Below are 14,446 nucleotides of genomic sequence, written 5' to 3'. Positions count from 1 at the left end.
AAACTCACCACAGTGATGACGTCACCAAAACTGGCCAGCGTGATGGCATCATCACGTGAGATTTTGCACTGTGTCTTCAATTGAGATGGATGCGATGGCCTCTCTGCAATCAAATGGTTAAGGTGAGTATGTTTTAACCGGATTAGCACCTTAAAGGCCTTCATTTTAATCTCAGACATCACGAGAAGCAATGAACGCAGCATCTGAGGGGTTCAATGATGGGGGGGGGGGGGGAAACGGCGCAATCGCAGTTCACCATCATTGCACTCGCGACATACAAAGGAATGCGCTTCGTAACTTCGCTCATCTCTGGTAGTAAGTTATCAAAAATTCTATTCGGCTGCTTTGCCGAATTTCACACAATGTAATTTGATTTGTTACTAATTATTTCGTCACGAAGCGTATTTTTTTTGTAAGTAGCGGGCACAATGACGGGAAATGACTATTGCGCCCCCCCTCCCCATCATTAAATCCCCCAGATACCGCGTTAATTGCTGATCTGACAATAACATTTTAGGCCTTTCAAGGGTTAATCAGGGTTAAAAAAAATACACCTTATACATTTGCTCGCAGAGATGCAGTGGTGGCCATCTTGATTGAAGAAACCATGTTACATGATGATATCATTTTTTTACTGCCATTTCAGAAAAAATGTATTCATACCACGAAGCGCAAGAATTTTTTTTCCTGAAATTCGGATCGAATCAGTTTGCTTGACTTCGATTTGCTCAACACTAATTACTACCTAAGATTGTACGATGTTGGGAAGAGATTACCAAAGAAGTCAATAGCATATGCAATCAACTGATTTTCCTGAACCCTGATGCCTCATTCACAAGTCAGTGTTCAGTCAGTGATTTCCATCAGTGATTTTGAGTCAAAACCAGGTGCGGCTCTAAACACAGAACCGGTGCAGATCCTTCCCTGGAGGCTCCAATTCTGGTTTTGGCTCAAAATCACTGATGTGTGAATGAGGCATGAAAATGTGCTATTTTGGCCTCCTTCAAGTGATTTTAACCCTATCAAAAATCCTTGGCTACTTAGATTATACAATCCACAAAACTAGAGAGAACCCCTTGTGAAATATACCCCCACTTTCTTACTCTTTTTCGAAACATCATCATTTACTTGGATTGTTGTCCTTAATGGATGTTTCTTTGTTATTTTCCTTATTTTCGTTATTTTCCATTTATAAATGAGCCGTGTGCAAACATGTATTCTCATATATTCACTTTTTGGGCCCCTTGCATGGAGCCAAATATGTAATATGTACTAGTTCCTTCTGATTGATGTTTATATGTTTTATTGTATTTGTAAAAATCAATCAAAAATAGCTTAAAAAAAATAAAAATGGTAATGTGTACATGAGCCTGCCCAGCTTCGCATCCTATGCTCTGTGTAGGATTTCTCATTAGTTAAATAGCCGTTTCGCGCTCTTCCTTTTTTTGTTCCCACTCGGGCTGTTTTGTTGTTTTGTCTCAGATCCGGGCGTTTCATTAGTGACCTAAAAATAAACAACAAAAAATGAGTCATGACTTGAAAAACAATAGGAAAACAATATAAGGGCTTGTTCACACCAGAGAAGTGTTTTCTGGATTTCTGTTCTGTTAGAAAGGATGCTTGTCTGTGAAGAACTCTGGTTGTATTTCCTGTATTTACATGTCAATGTTATACTTTTAATTTTGAAAAAATAAAATAGAAATCTCTTAATAAAATTTAAATTTACAAGAAAGGAATAAATGAATGGATTACATGGACTGAATGATGTATGTCACGTCTAGCCATCATTCATTGACTTGAATCTTAAACAGAAAATAGCTCCTTTCCTTCAGGTTTCTGTTATTTTTACAGCACTTTTTCTCCCATCAAAAATAACAGAAAACAGATGGAACGGATGCTCAACATTAACCATTCAAACTAATGGAGATTAAAGTGATACTATTATACCACAATGTCACTCTCCTGGTACTCACCCTTCAACCCCTGTACAGGGATCTGGAATGTGTTGCAGGGGAACAACCAAACTACTACCTCCTGGGATATAGTCCCAATACAGTTGGCAGCTGACCTACTGGGGTAAGGAATCCAGGTGCAAGCACCAGGAGCTCAGAATATCAGACAAAATCGCTGGTGTGGTCTGAACAGTCGCTTAAACTTGATTGCTGGTTTTGAGGTCCAGGAAGCACACTAGAAGTGTACTGCAGATGAAGGCAAATACAGGAGAGAATGGCTGGCAGGGTAGTAGTGCAGACACAGGCAGGGCAGGCTCGGCGATTGCAGGAATACAGACAAGGGCTGACAAACTGGGTGAACTCAAAATACAAACAAAACTGAAAGTGCAGGAACACACAGAGCGGGTCAGGACTGGAGACACACTGGATAAAGAGGCAGAAGATAATGCAGGCAAATCGCTGAAATACTAGACTTCAATACATCTTTGCTGGTCACCAAGGAACCTTGAAGCTCAGCCACCCTCTGCTTTAAGAGGGTGCCTTAAATACCCAGGGATCCCATTCCTTAGCCATTGGCAAGCACACACACTGGCCCTTTAAGAGGCCAGAGGTAAGCATGCTCTAAGGTGACAGAGACTGGATCACTGGGCAGCAGCATGAAGACGGCAGCCTGCAGGAAATTCCTGAGGCCAGGACACTGGATGGCATGGTGAGTAGCGTGGCATCCTTTCCCACAGGGTATGCAGGACTGCAGTGGGGGCCTAATAAATGTCAATCTATGCCCACTAGCCTCCTCCCAGTAGGCATGGATGCAGCAGCACTTTGTATTCTGTGTTAGACCGTTTCAAGCCTCTCCTCCTCAGACTGCTGTAGTTAGAGTGCATGCTGGGTGTTAATGGCGTCTTCTCCTATGGGAAAGTGCCTGAGCAACAGGTTCTCCAGTTTGCTAGTCCCTGCAAAGGTGCACTATCATTCTATTCTGATTTCATGTGCATGACCTCTGGCTGTTTATTAGAATTGACCATGCCCGACTCCCATATTGACCTTGAGCTACCTGCTCTGTATACCGAATTGTATTAACTCTACCTGCCCTGACCTCAATTTGTCCACTGACTACACTCTAGCCTGTCCCCTTGGTGCCATGCAACAGTGTCTCTTGATCCCGGTGAATCAGCTTAGTGGTTTCTATGCAGCAGAGTCCAGATATCTGTGCAAAGACCGGGGGAGGGGGGCACACTTAGATGACTCCTTTAGAAGTAGACCAAAGCCAAATCTGTTCAGGGGCAGAGTGGCTCCACACCTGCTTCATGACAGATACCTACATCTAGCAGAAATGTATTACCCATAATATCAAAGCAAATATCACATCTGATATGGCAGATAACAGACGTGCGGCGCAGAGAGGAGGGAAGGAGGGCACCCTTTCATTAGGGAGAGGGAGGAGTGGTGACCCCTAACTCACCTGGCACTGGCACCTGGCTGCCCTGACGTCAATAGACAGGCTGCTAACCCGTACGGTGATCATATGCCTCGTCCCTGGCTTATCTTGACATAATCCCTAGGTAGTGAGTAGGGCGGTGGAAGCACTAGTCCTCACCACTGGCACCTAGGGTAACAACAGGGAAAGGGCAAACAACACAAACACCACAAACAATCCCCAAAGGGAGACAAACAGGAGTGAACCGGAGATCCAACAGCACCAGTTCCAACAGCTCCACAGCAACTCCAACTCCACCAGAGGTCAGAATAGAAGATCTGTAAAGAAGGTCTATATCTGGCAACAAGGGAAGCAGAAAGGGAGAATAAATAGTAGCTGGGAGTGGCTGACAGAGAAGAGCTGAAAGGAAAAGCTACAGATTCCTAAGTGGGAGAAAAAGGATCGCAAACCAAAGAAGGAAAACCTGGACCGGAATCCATTCCGACCACTAGGTCATGGAGCGATCTCTTGAAACCTAGTGAGTAGCCACCCGCTGCGACCTTCTGACCACAGGCACAACAGGGTCAGCGATAGGTCGTGACACCCCCGTGACAGCAGAGCAGTCTTAATGCATTTTTTGGGTTATTATGACTAAAGTCTTAAGCTGTATAATATGGTGTGACTAACAATAGAAGAATACTCTTGTTATCTGGAGGAGGCTGGGGTGGATTGGGGTTGAAGATGTGGCTAAAAAATGTCTTCTGCCTGCAGTAGAGGTTTAAAAAGTGGGATGGATGCTGCTGCCTAACAATTCTTTTGAACAGGGGCCTCCACCAGCCTTACTCTAACCTGCTGGTAGATTTTGGACAGGTCTTGAATAGATCACCAATGTCTTGGAGTCTTAGACTGAACCGGAGACAATTGTTTTTTCCAAAGTCCATCGGACGACCTATTTTTTTGTGGGCATGCTCTCTACTCCATACAGCTTATTCTCTCTTGTTTAAAATGAAAGAGATGTGATTCTTGTGATTGTGAGGGATCCTAGTATTCAAACCCTAATCTACATTTTATATCTTTACAGTAGAACCCAACTATGATTGTCTACCTCCAGTAGTGATGTATGTTCTAGGCGAGGAATTTTACTCACCTCATCAGTATTACAGGCATCCGCGATATTCTGTTGTTTGATTTCTTTCTTTTTCACAGTCGATCCTTTTCTTTGTTTCCTCTCAGTTCCTGGAGTTCCTTCATTATCCTAAAAGTTGGGGGAGATGAGAATCAAACTGTTGGATTTCGCCTGGCCAATCCTTTTGTTCTTGGTACGGTAAGCTATCACCAGAAAAGCATGGCAATGGCTTTCTATCCCTCCTGCCCCATTCAGGACACATGCTGGTTGGATGCTTGGCTGAGCTAAAGAGGAACATGTATAGAGGGTGTAAGCAACCAAGGGCTGAACCCGGACATATCTCCATTTTCACCCAGGCAGCCCCCCTGATACGAGCATCGGAGCATTTCATGCTCTGATGCTCTCCTTTGCCCTGCGCTGAATCACGCAGGGAAAAGGCTTTTTATGGAGTTCAGGTAATGTACCGGGCTCTATATAGTGTTATCTAGGCGGAGGCTTCCACCCAGCAGTGAGCCAAGTGACTTTACCGGCACTGATGGGCGGGCTTTAGTGCTGCCCTAGCCTGTAAAGCGGCTAGGGCAGTGCTAAAGCCGGCCCATCAGTGCCGGTGACATCACCGAATACACTGCTGGGCGGAAGCCTCCACTTAGCAATGTGCCGAGGTAAACAAACAAGCCCTTGCCCTGCGCAGTCCGTATGTGACGGTCACGTACACTACACACAGGGGGGAGGATAGCGACCACTGCGCTCCACCCTCACCCCTGGCCCTGCCTACTTGCCTCGCAAGTACTAATGACAGGCAGTCCCTAACTTAGGATACGTGCTGGGAAGACAGACAAGACAAATAACGGAACGTGAACGGACCGGGTCAATACCTAGAGAGCTACGCAGTACTAAGGAATGAGTAGAGAATAGTCAGGAAAAGCCGAGGTCAAATACCAGGAGAGAAACAAAGTACAACAGGAGTCCGCAAAGAATCGTCAGGTGGAAGCCGGGGTTAGGATACCAGGAGAGATGCGCAGTACAGGAGGAGCAGGCAAAGGATCATCAGGGAACAGGATCAGGTAGTATTCAGTAGTCCAACAAATAGCCAGGAACCTAGAATTAACAGGCAATCTGTGGCCAGAAGGCTGCCTGTATTTATAGTAGGGTCTGAGGGTCATGTGATGTGGCCAGCGTCACATGACCGACAGACAGACAAGTCGAGCACCGAGTGATCAGCTCGGCGCTCAAGGCAGACCTAGGAGCAGGGAGACTCCCAGCTAGCAAAGCCGCCCTGGGAACGAGGCCAAACACAGATCCTCGCTCCCGAAGCTAAGCAGCAGGTCTGCGGCTGATGGGAGACCGAGTGTGCCTTTGGCGCCCCGTGACACCATATCAGAGGGGCTGGAGAGGTGAAGATGGGAATATGTCCGATTTCAGCTCTGAACATGGACAACCCCTTTAAGGGGGGAGAGAGAGTAAAAATAACAAAAAGATATTAAAAAAATTGAGTTCTTGAGACCTCAGAGCATATTTGATCTGTGCAGAATCGATTCAGACGTCAATCACATTTTTAAAAAAATTTAATGAATCGGACATGAGACAAATTTCAAGAGTTCGTCCAGTGGTGGGCATGCATGTTTCACTAATGGAAGGGTTGGGGCTGCTGTGATTATTGGGGATGTGAAGTGCCTGTTCTAAAGAAAAGATTGCAGGACACAGGTTTAATTACTATAGACAAGGGAGCTGGAAGGCTTGCTGTGACTACCATTAATGGAAGCCCTTTATCTATCCACCTGCTCTCCTCTTGGACCAGAAAATTCTTGTTGAACATTTGGCAATCTTATTCAGTTGGGAAGAGGTAGTGGCACATGTGCTTGACTCTGTCATTAGAAATCTAAGGGTGTTGCTCCCTCAGTTGTCTCTCTAACTCCCATAGGCTTCAGTGGAGAGGACCACACTCATACATAGGCACCCCTACAGTATATAGCATGTGGCTGAGATAGGGTTTTAGCTGGAGTTTGGATTCCAGGTGTATTAAGGGGACCCCGCCAACCTTGACCCCTACGTTCTATTATACACTACAGGGAGTGCAGAATTATTAGGCAAGTTGTATTTTTGAGGATTCATTTTATTATTGAACAACAACCATGTTCTCAATGAACCCAAAAAACTCATTAATATCAAAGCTGAATATTTTTGGAAGTAGTTTTTAGTTTGTTTTTAGTTTTAGCTATTTTAGGGGGATATCTGTGTGTGCAGGTGACTATTACTGTGCATAATTATTAGGCAACTTAACAAAAAACAAATATATACCCATTTCAATTATTTATTTTTACCAGTGAAACCAATATAACATCTCAACATTCACAAATATACATTTCTGACATTCAAAAACAAAACACCTTTCTTTGCAAGGACAATCAAAAGCCTGCCATCCATGGATTCTGTCAGTGTTTTGATCTGTTCACCATCAACATTGCGTGCAGCAGCAACCACAGCCTCCCAGACACTGTTCAGAGAGGTGTACTGTTTTCCCTCCTTGTAAATCTCACATTTGATGATGGACCACAGGTTCTCAATGGGGTTCAGATCAGGTGAACAAGGAGGCCATGTCATTAGATTTTCTTATTTTATACCCTTTCTTGCCAGCCACGCTGTGGAGTACTTGGACGCGTGTGATGGAGCATTGTCCTGCATGAAAATCATGTTTTTCTTGAAGGATGCAGACTTCTTCCTGTACCACTGCTTGAAGAAGGTGTCTTCCAGAAACTGGCAGTAGGACTGGGAGTTGAGCTTGACTCCATCCTCAACCCGAAAAGGCCCCACAAGCTCATCTTTGATGATACCAGCCCAAACCAGTACTCCACTTCCACCTTGCTGGCGTCTGAGTCGGACTGGAGCTCTCTGCCCTTTACCAATCCAGCCACAGGCCCATCCATCTGGCCCATCAAGACTCACTGTCATTTCATCAGTCCATAAAACCTTAGAAAAATCAGTCTTGAGATATTTCTTGGCCCAGTCTTGACGTTTCAGCTTGTGTGTCTTGTTCAGTGGTGGTCGTCTTTCAGCCTTTCTTACCTTGGCCATGTCTCTGAGTATTGTACACCTTGTGCTTTTGGGCACTCCAGTGATGTTGCAAATATGGCCAAACTGGTGGCAAGTGGCACCTTGGCAGCTGCACGCTTGACTTTTCTCAGTTCATGGGCAGTTATTTTGCGCCTTGGTTTTTCCACACGCTTCTTGCGACCCTGTTGACTATTTTGAATGAAACGCTTGATTGTTCGATGATCACGCTTCAGAAGCTTTGCAATTTTAAGAGTGCTGCATCCCTCTGCAAGATATCTCACTATTTTTGACTTTTCTGAGCCTGTCAAGTCCTTCTTTTGACTCATTTTGCCAAAGGAAAGGAAGTTGCCTAATAATTATGCACACCTGATATAGGGTGTTGATGTCATTAGACCACACCCCTTCTCATTACAGAGATGCACATCACCTAATATGCTTAATTGGTAGTAGGCTTTCGAGCCTATACAGCTTGGAGTAAGACAACATGCATAAAGAGGATGATGTGGTCAAAATACTCATTTGCCTAATAATTCTGTACATAGTGTATGGTAGAAGCAAAAACAACAGAGGATTATCTCTGTTTCGTACCTCTATTCATATCTTGATTGTACAGAATGGGGGGAATGTGGTGGTAGGGGGTCCACAACACCCCAAACCCAACCTGTTTGGATAAACCTTCTTTAAGAACATCTTGTATCACTACAGTAGATCTCTACCTCACTGTGGTTGTCTATTTCTGGAGTAATCAATGTCTTAGTACCTTATTAGTGTTAATAAGAGTATAACTGGGATTCGGGCTATTCCACTCTATTTCACTCTTTTTCACAGTTGGTCCTTTTCTGTGTTTCTTCTCAGTTCCCTGGCTCCCTGCATTTTTCTAAGAAACAAGCACATAAAAATGAAACGAAAGCACTTGACATTTTCTGGCAAATATATCACATAAAAAATACTTTAAGAATGACATAGAATACCCATCTTCATATTTTTTTTATAAAGCCCTGAACAGTACATTTGAATATATCAAACATATTTTTAACAAAATAGAATAGAAGATAGGGAGGAGGGGGATGCAGCTGCAGGCGGGGAGAGTTCAGGCTGTGAGAAGGAAGATGGAGGAGGTGGATCATGGTACAGTCCCTCTGGCTTAGCCTATACCACTCCTGAAGAGGTGGAGTGGGACCAGTAGGGAGGAGACATCTGATGGGCTCAGAGCACATAAAACAGCTCTGACCTCAAACTACAAAGAGACCACAATCTACAATCTAATATGTCTCTCTAGATTACACTATTGTACTGTACTGTATATCCTCACTCCTTTCTTGTGACACAATGAGTAGCCCCTTTGGACACCAGGTGAAGGTATATACTGTAAAGCACCCTGGAATAGTCCCTGTCTTCCAGCTTCCAGGACCTCTTTTAAACTTTTAATTTTAAGCATCTGCTTTACATTAGTTATTGCTTTTTTTCCCTTCTTTCTTCATTGTGTAATCTTTGGTCTGCATTTTTTCGAATTTGAAACCAGTTGGCTTTTCATGTAGATATGATGAGCGAAGTTTTCCAAAATTTGATTCGGACTCTTTGCCAAATTTTCCAAATTAATTGGTCAAGAAGCGCATTAAATTACCTATATATCAGCCTGCAGAGAGAGTGTATCTCAGTGTACATCACTGTACATTGTAGCAACATGCATTGTTAGTCCTTTCTGGTAGTGAAACAGTTACTGTGACAGGCAGGTGGACACCCCAATAACAATAGTATTACACAGCTTATTCACCCCAATTTGAGAATCAAGGCATAATAGAATTGTGTATCTATTAAACAAGGTGGACACTGTTCACTGTCTTCTATGGATTATGGATCCCTTCAGATTCAGATTACAATCTCTGCACAGTCCCTGCAGTCTCCCTATGCTCTCCTTACAGTGTGTAAAAACTCTCCCTACGATCTCCCTGCACTGTCCCTGCACTCTCCCTATCCAATATTCCATAATTAAAAGCTTTTAGCAACACTGTCCCTAGCGCTTGTCACATCTCTCCCTATGCTCAGATCACAGTGAAATGGCTGACACCATGGGGGATGAGGCTTTTAAACAGATGTGACATCACAGGGGCTGGCTAGCCGCTGATTTGCTGTCTCCACAGAATTATGGGTGATCTTGGGATTTTTACTTTCACTTTGTAACACGTGTAGCCGCCATTTTAGGAAAAAAAATTGTTACCACGAATTTTAAAGAAATTTGGATTAGTTGCGAATCCAATTTTTCCTAAACTTCGGATGGAATTCCACTTCGGACGCTTTGATTCACTCAACACTAACCTCATATACTGTCTATGTATGCTAGAAAGGTATAGCAATCAGCAAAAAGCAGTAGTGATGAGCGGCAGGGGCAATATTCGAATTTGCGATATTTCGTGAATATTTGGGCAAATATTCCATATATATTCGCGAATTTGCGATTATTTTCTTGATTGCGAAAATTGGCAATGTAATATGCGCATATTGCGCACGCAATACAGGCTTGGGTCACTTTTGCTACATTTTTCAAGCTGCTAGAAGTTTCCTGAGACTGGAGAAAATGGTTGGAACGGCAGAACATTACAATAGCTATATATGCAGATAGAGTGCTCCAATACATTTGCAATTGCGCAAATCAGCAATTAATGATGCGCATATTTTTGCACAATACGTGCAACTTCACATTTTAGCAGGTCTGACTACATATTACTGATTGGTGCACTAAGTATTGTTGTGATATCACAGCACTATGGGCCAGATTTATTATTAGCTCAAGTCAAAATAATGGAGTGAAAAAGTCGCTAATCTTTGCGCCATCGCTAAAACTGTGCAAATTTTTTCAACTTTTATTGGCTCTGTTCTATGCTCACCAGTTTTCTGAAAGTGGGCGTGTTTTCTTATGTAAATGTATCTCTAGACAGATTTACTATTGTGACAATTTTAAAAAGTCGCTAAAAATTACACAATTTCACTCCAGTGAGGATCATACTTATCTTATATGACTTTTTAATAGAACATGCAACTTTTTCGTAAAGACGTGCGACTTTTGTAAAGCCGCTTACTGAAGGAAAAAATGCTACCGTCAAACCACATTTATCACATATTAAAAGAACCACTAATAAATCTGACTTAGCCAAAAGTGACTTTGGACATATGTAAAAAAGGAGTATGATGTAAGTGTAATGATAAATCTGGCCCTATGTCTGTAGCATGCATGTATGAACAGCTACACTATATCACTATCTAGAAATATTTGAAGAATTGCTCACTCTATATGCAAAGAAGGACCAGGTGCTCTAGGCCAGAAAAACTGTATCACCCTTACAGACGAGTATTAAAAATAGATAAATAAATTGGACTGGCACTCTGTATGTGTGGTGATGGAATAAATACAATCAATAATATAATAAAAGTGATCACAATTTAATTCATAAACAAAATACAATAAAATACACAATAAAATGGATATGAACGCTAAAATATGAAATAGCAGCACTGATATGATAGTTCATTGAAGAATTTATGGTATGAAGTTCATATAAGCCAACGACCAAACGTGACTAGGTATAGTGGTTTGTCCTTTCAATCATAAAATTTAATAGGTGCAAAAAAAACGCAATGCAAGCGTAAAGTCTGATGATTATACAGTTCAGGCAAAAAATTCAGCACAGATATGTTGTCTCCTGAATAGCGGTAAAATGCAGTCACTGTGATGCAGTGCTCCTAAGGTAAGGGAGATATCGGACCTTACCTTGAGCCGACTAAGGTGGAAAGCAAAGGCACTCACGTGTATGGTGCGACTGATCCCGCACTTGGAAGTAACGCCGAAGCAATGCGGTCTATAGCGTGCTACTTGTTTGACCGTCTGTATCGCAGAGTGTGCTGCGTCTAACGTGATCCGTGACGTCTCCGGTCTGGGACTTCTGGCAGAATATCGCGAGATCTGATGTGCGGCAGTCAAAGTAGCAAGAGCTATGCTCGGCAGGTCCTGGGAGGAGTTATTTCACTGGAGCGCTCCAGTTATTGCAATAAGCTGCACCTATTAAATTTTATGATTGAAAGGACAAACCACTATACCTAGTCACGTTTGGTCGTTGGCTTATATGAACTTCATACCATAAATTCTTCAATGAACTATCATATCAGTGCTGCTATTTCATATTTTAGCGTTCATATCCATTTTATTGTGTATTTTATTGTATTTTGTTTATGAATTAAATTGTGATCACTTTTATTATATTATTGATTGTATTTATTCCATCACCACACATACAGAGTGCCAGTCCAATTTATTTATCTATTTATATCACTATCTAACCTAAACTGACTATCTCCTACTAACTATCTGTATTATTTATAAGCTAACTAACTAACTAATGTAAAGCACAACAAAGCACAGAGCACAGCAATGACACTGCTCTCTCTCTCTCTCTCTCAGATCTGCAAAAAACTGCAGAAAGTGGCTGCTGGGGAGGTTCTTATATAGTATAGGCAACTTTTCTATTGGTTGCTAGGGATGTTGCTAAGCTCTGACAAATATATTGCAGCCTTCTCATTGGCCCACAAGCAGGAAGGGAGGTTACTGATGAAAAAAAATCTAGAATATTCGAGAATACGAATATATAGCACTATATTCTAAATCTTCGCGAAGTCTCGAAGTAGTAATATTCGCGATTAAAATTCGCGATTCGAATATTCACATAATCCTGTCACCGTTCTGTGAGAAGGTCTGGCAGACGTTCTTCTCTACCTCTTGTATGATGTTCTTTAATTTGGTTTCACTTTCTCATCTACTTTCCTTCTGCCAGGTGTCACTTATTTAGACTAATCGTCTTCCTTTATATTCCCTCCCATACTGCCTCACTTTGAGGTTTATACTACTTCCTGGATGAGGTGTTCACTGCTGGAGGCTGCTTCTGCTGTTTGCTCAGATAAGTCCTTTACTTTATTGTGTTTCCTTGTGTTTCCTTGCTGGCTTGATTCTAGGTGACCCTGACTCCGTCCGTATTAAGTGCAGGGAGCCGGTGGTCGTGTCCCCTCACTATTGTAGAGTTTTCAGGTGTCATACAGACTTAGGTACGTGGGCATGCAATCGTCTACCATCGAGACCCTTGCATGTGCATAGCAGTCAGGGAGAGCTCTTAGGGTTTTATAGGGCTCACCTATAAGCTCCTTAGTTTGGGATCAAGCCAGTCGCTAGTTTATTCATAAGTTCCAGCTATCTGCAAACTTCACCCGTGACATTATAAACTGCCAAAACCGTCTTAAGCATGGATCCGGTTTCAGCCTTGATTAACCGCATGCAAGGTCTTTCGCTGGAGGTAGCAGATCTCCGTAAAACTGTGTCTCAGTTTCAGGTGACCGGTTCTGCTGGCGTTCATGGAGTTTGTTCCGAGCCTAAGATCTCGCTTCCGGATTCGTTCTCCGGGGGTAGTGAGAATTTAGTTCGCTTTAGAGAGGCTTGCAAACTCCATTTTCGCCTACTTCCCCATTCCTCTGGTGATGAGGAGCAGAGGGTGGGGATCATCATCTCGCTGCTCAGGTATAATGCTCAGTCTTGGGCCTTTTCGCTGCCGGTGGGGGCACGGCCTCTCCGATCGGTGGATGAATTTATTGTAGCCCTGGGGCAGATATATGATGACCTGGATCGTATTGCTCTGGCTGAATCTAAACTGCGTTTTTTATGCCAGGGTAAACACTCCGCAGAGATATATTGTTCTTCATTTCGGAGATGGGCAGCTGATACTGGTTGGAATGATGTTGCACTCCGAAATCAATTTTGCCATGGTCTTTCGGAAAGATTGAAAGATGCATTCGCTTTTCATGAGAGACCAGCGTCGTTAGAGTCAGCCATGTCTCTAGCTGTTCGTATTGACAGGCGTCTTAGAGAGAGAGAGGAGACTACTCTTTCCTGTCATATTCAGCCCAAGGACAGTGGGGCTGTCTCATTCAGTGAGCAGGGGTCTCAGTCTGTCTCAATCCCCTCTGAGGAGGATGCCGTGCAGCTGGGTTTGCTTGCCTCTGATAGTAGAGGATTCAGCTGTCAGAGGAGGGTTTGTTTCTGTTGTGGGGGTATAAATCATTTAGCTAATGTTTGCCCCTCTATGAGATTCATGAAGTTTTCTGAGGGTAATAAAAAAAAAAAAACTCTAAAACCTTTCCATTTGCTACTATTGGCAAGGTTGATGCGGAAATTGAAGGTTTGCCGTTTGCTTGTAGTTCCCGTTTTCTCCTACCTGCCAGGGTGGCGCTAGACAGGGTAGCACTATTGTGTTTTTGCGGTCCTCAGTCTATCCACTTACTTCCCAAGTACTCTATTATATCTCCAATAAAGTGAAATGTAATCAACCTTTGTGTCTTCCTTGCCATCTTATACTTTCTCACTGTTGCAGTAGTCACAGAAGCCCCCCCCCCCCCCCCCTATTTCCTCAGCAGTGAACAGGGAGAGTCGAAGTGTGACTGCCAGTTAAGAAGGTCCAGTGGTGGGCATGCATGTTTCACTAATGGAAGGGTTGGGGCTGCTGTGATTATTGGGGATGTGAAGTGCCTGTTCTAAAGAAAAGATTGCAGGACACAGGTTTAATTACTATAGACAAGGGAGCTGGAAGGCTTGCTGTGACTACCATTAATGGAAGCCCTTTATCTATCCACCTGCTCTCTTCTTGGACCAGAAAATTCTTGATGAACATTTGGCAATCTTATTCAGTTGGGAAGAGGTAGTGGCACATGTGCTTGACTCTGTCATTAGAAATCTAAGGGTGTTGCTTGCTCAGTTGTCTCTCTAACTCCCATAGGCTTCAGTGGAGAGGACCACACTCATACATAGGCACCCCTACAGTATATAGCATGTGGCTGAGATATGGTTTTAGCTGGAGTTTGGATTCC

At 43.1% G+C, this 14,446-nt stretch overlaps 1 protein-coding gene across 1 annotated transcript in view; it reads right to left on the bottom strand.

Annotated features, from left to right (window-relative positions):
- Positions 1–1,309: 1,309 nt before the first annotated feature.
- LOC120993597 overlaps positions 1,310–14,446 on the bottom strand; it is a 114,013-nt gene continuing 100,876 nt past the window's right edge. The window contains exons 12-13 of the mRNA XM_040422072.1: positions 4,517–4,624; positions 1,310–1,504 (exon numbers count right to left, since the gene is read on the bottom strand). Of these exons, the coding sequence (XP_040278006.1) occupies positions 1,412–1,504; positions 4,517–4,624 (201 nt within the window). The 3' untranslated portion in view covers positions 1,310–1,411. The remainder of the gene's footprint in view (positions 1,505–4,516; positions 4,625–14,446) is intronic.

The sequence above is a fragment of the Bufo bufo genome, chromosome 3 (assembly GCF_905171765.1).
Source record: "Bufo bufo chromosome 3, aBufBuf1.1, whole genome shotgun sequence".
NCBI lineage: Eukaryota > Metazoa > Chordata > Amphibia > Anura > Bufonidae > Bufo > Bufo bufo.
Note: the sequence above shows the minus strand (reverse complement) of the source record. Positions and strands in the feature narration are given on the sequence as shown.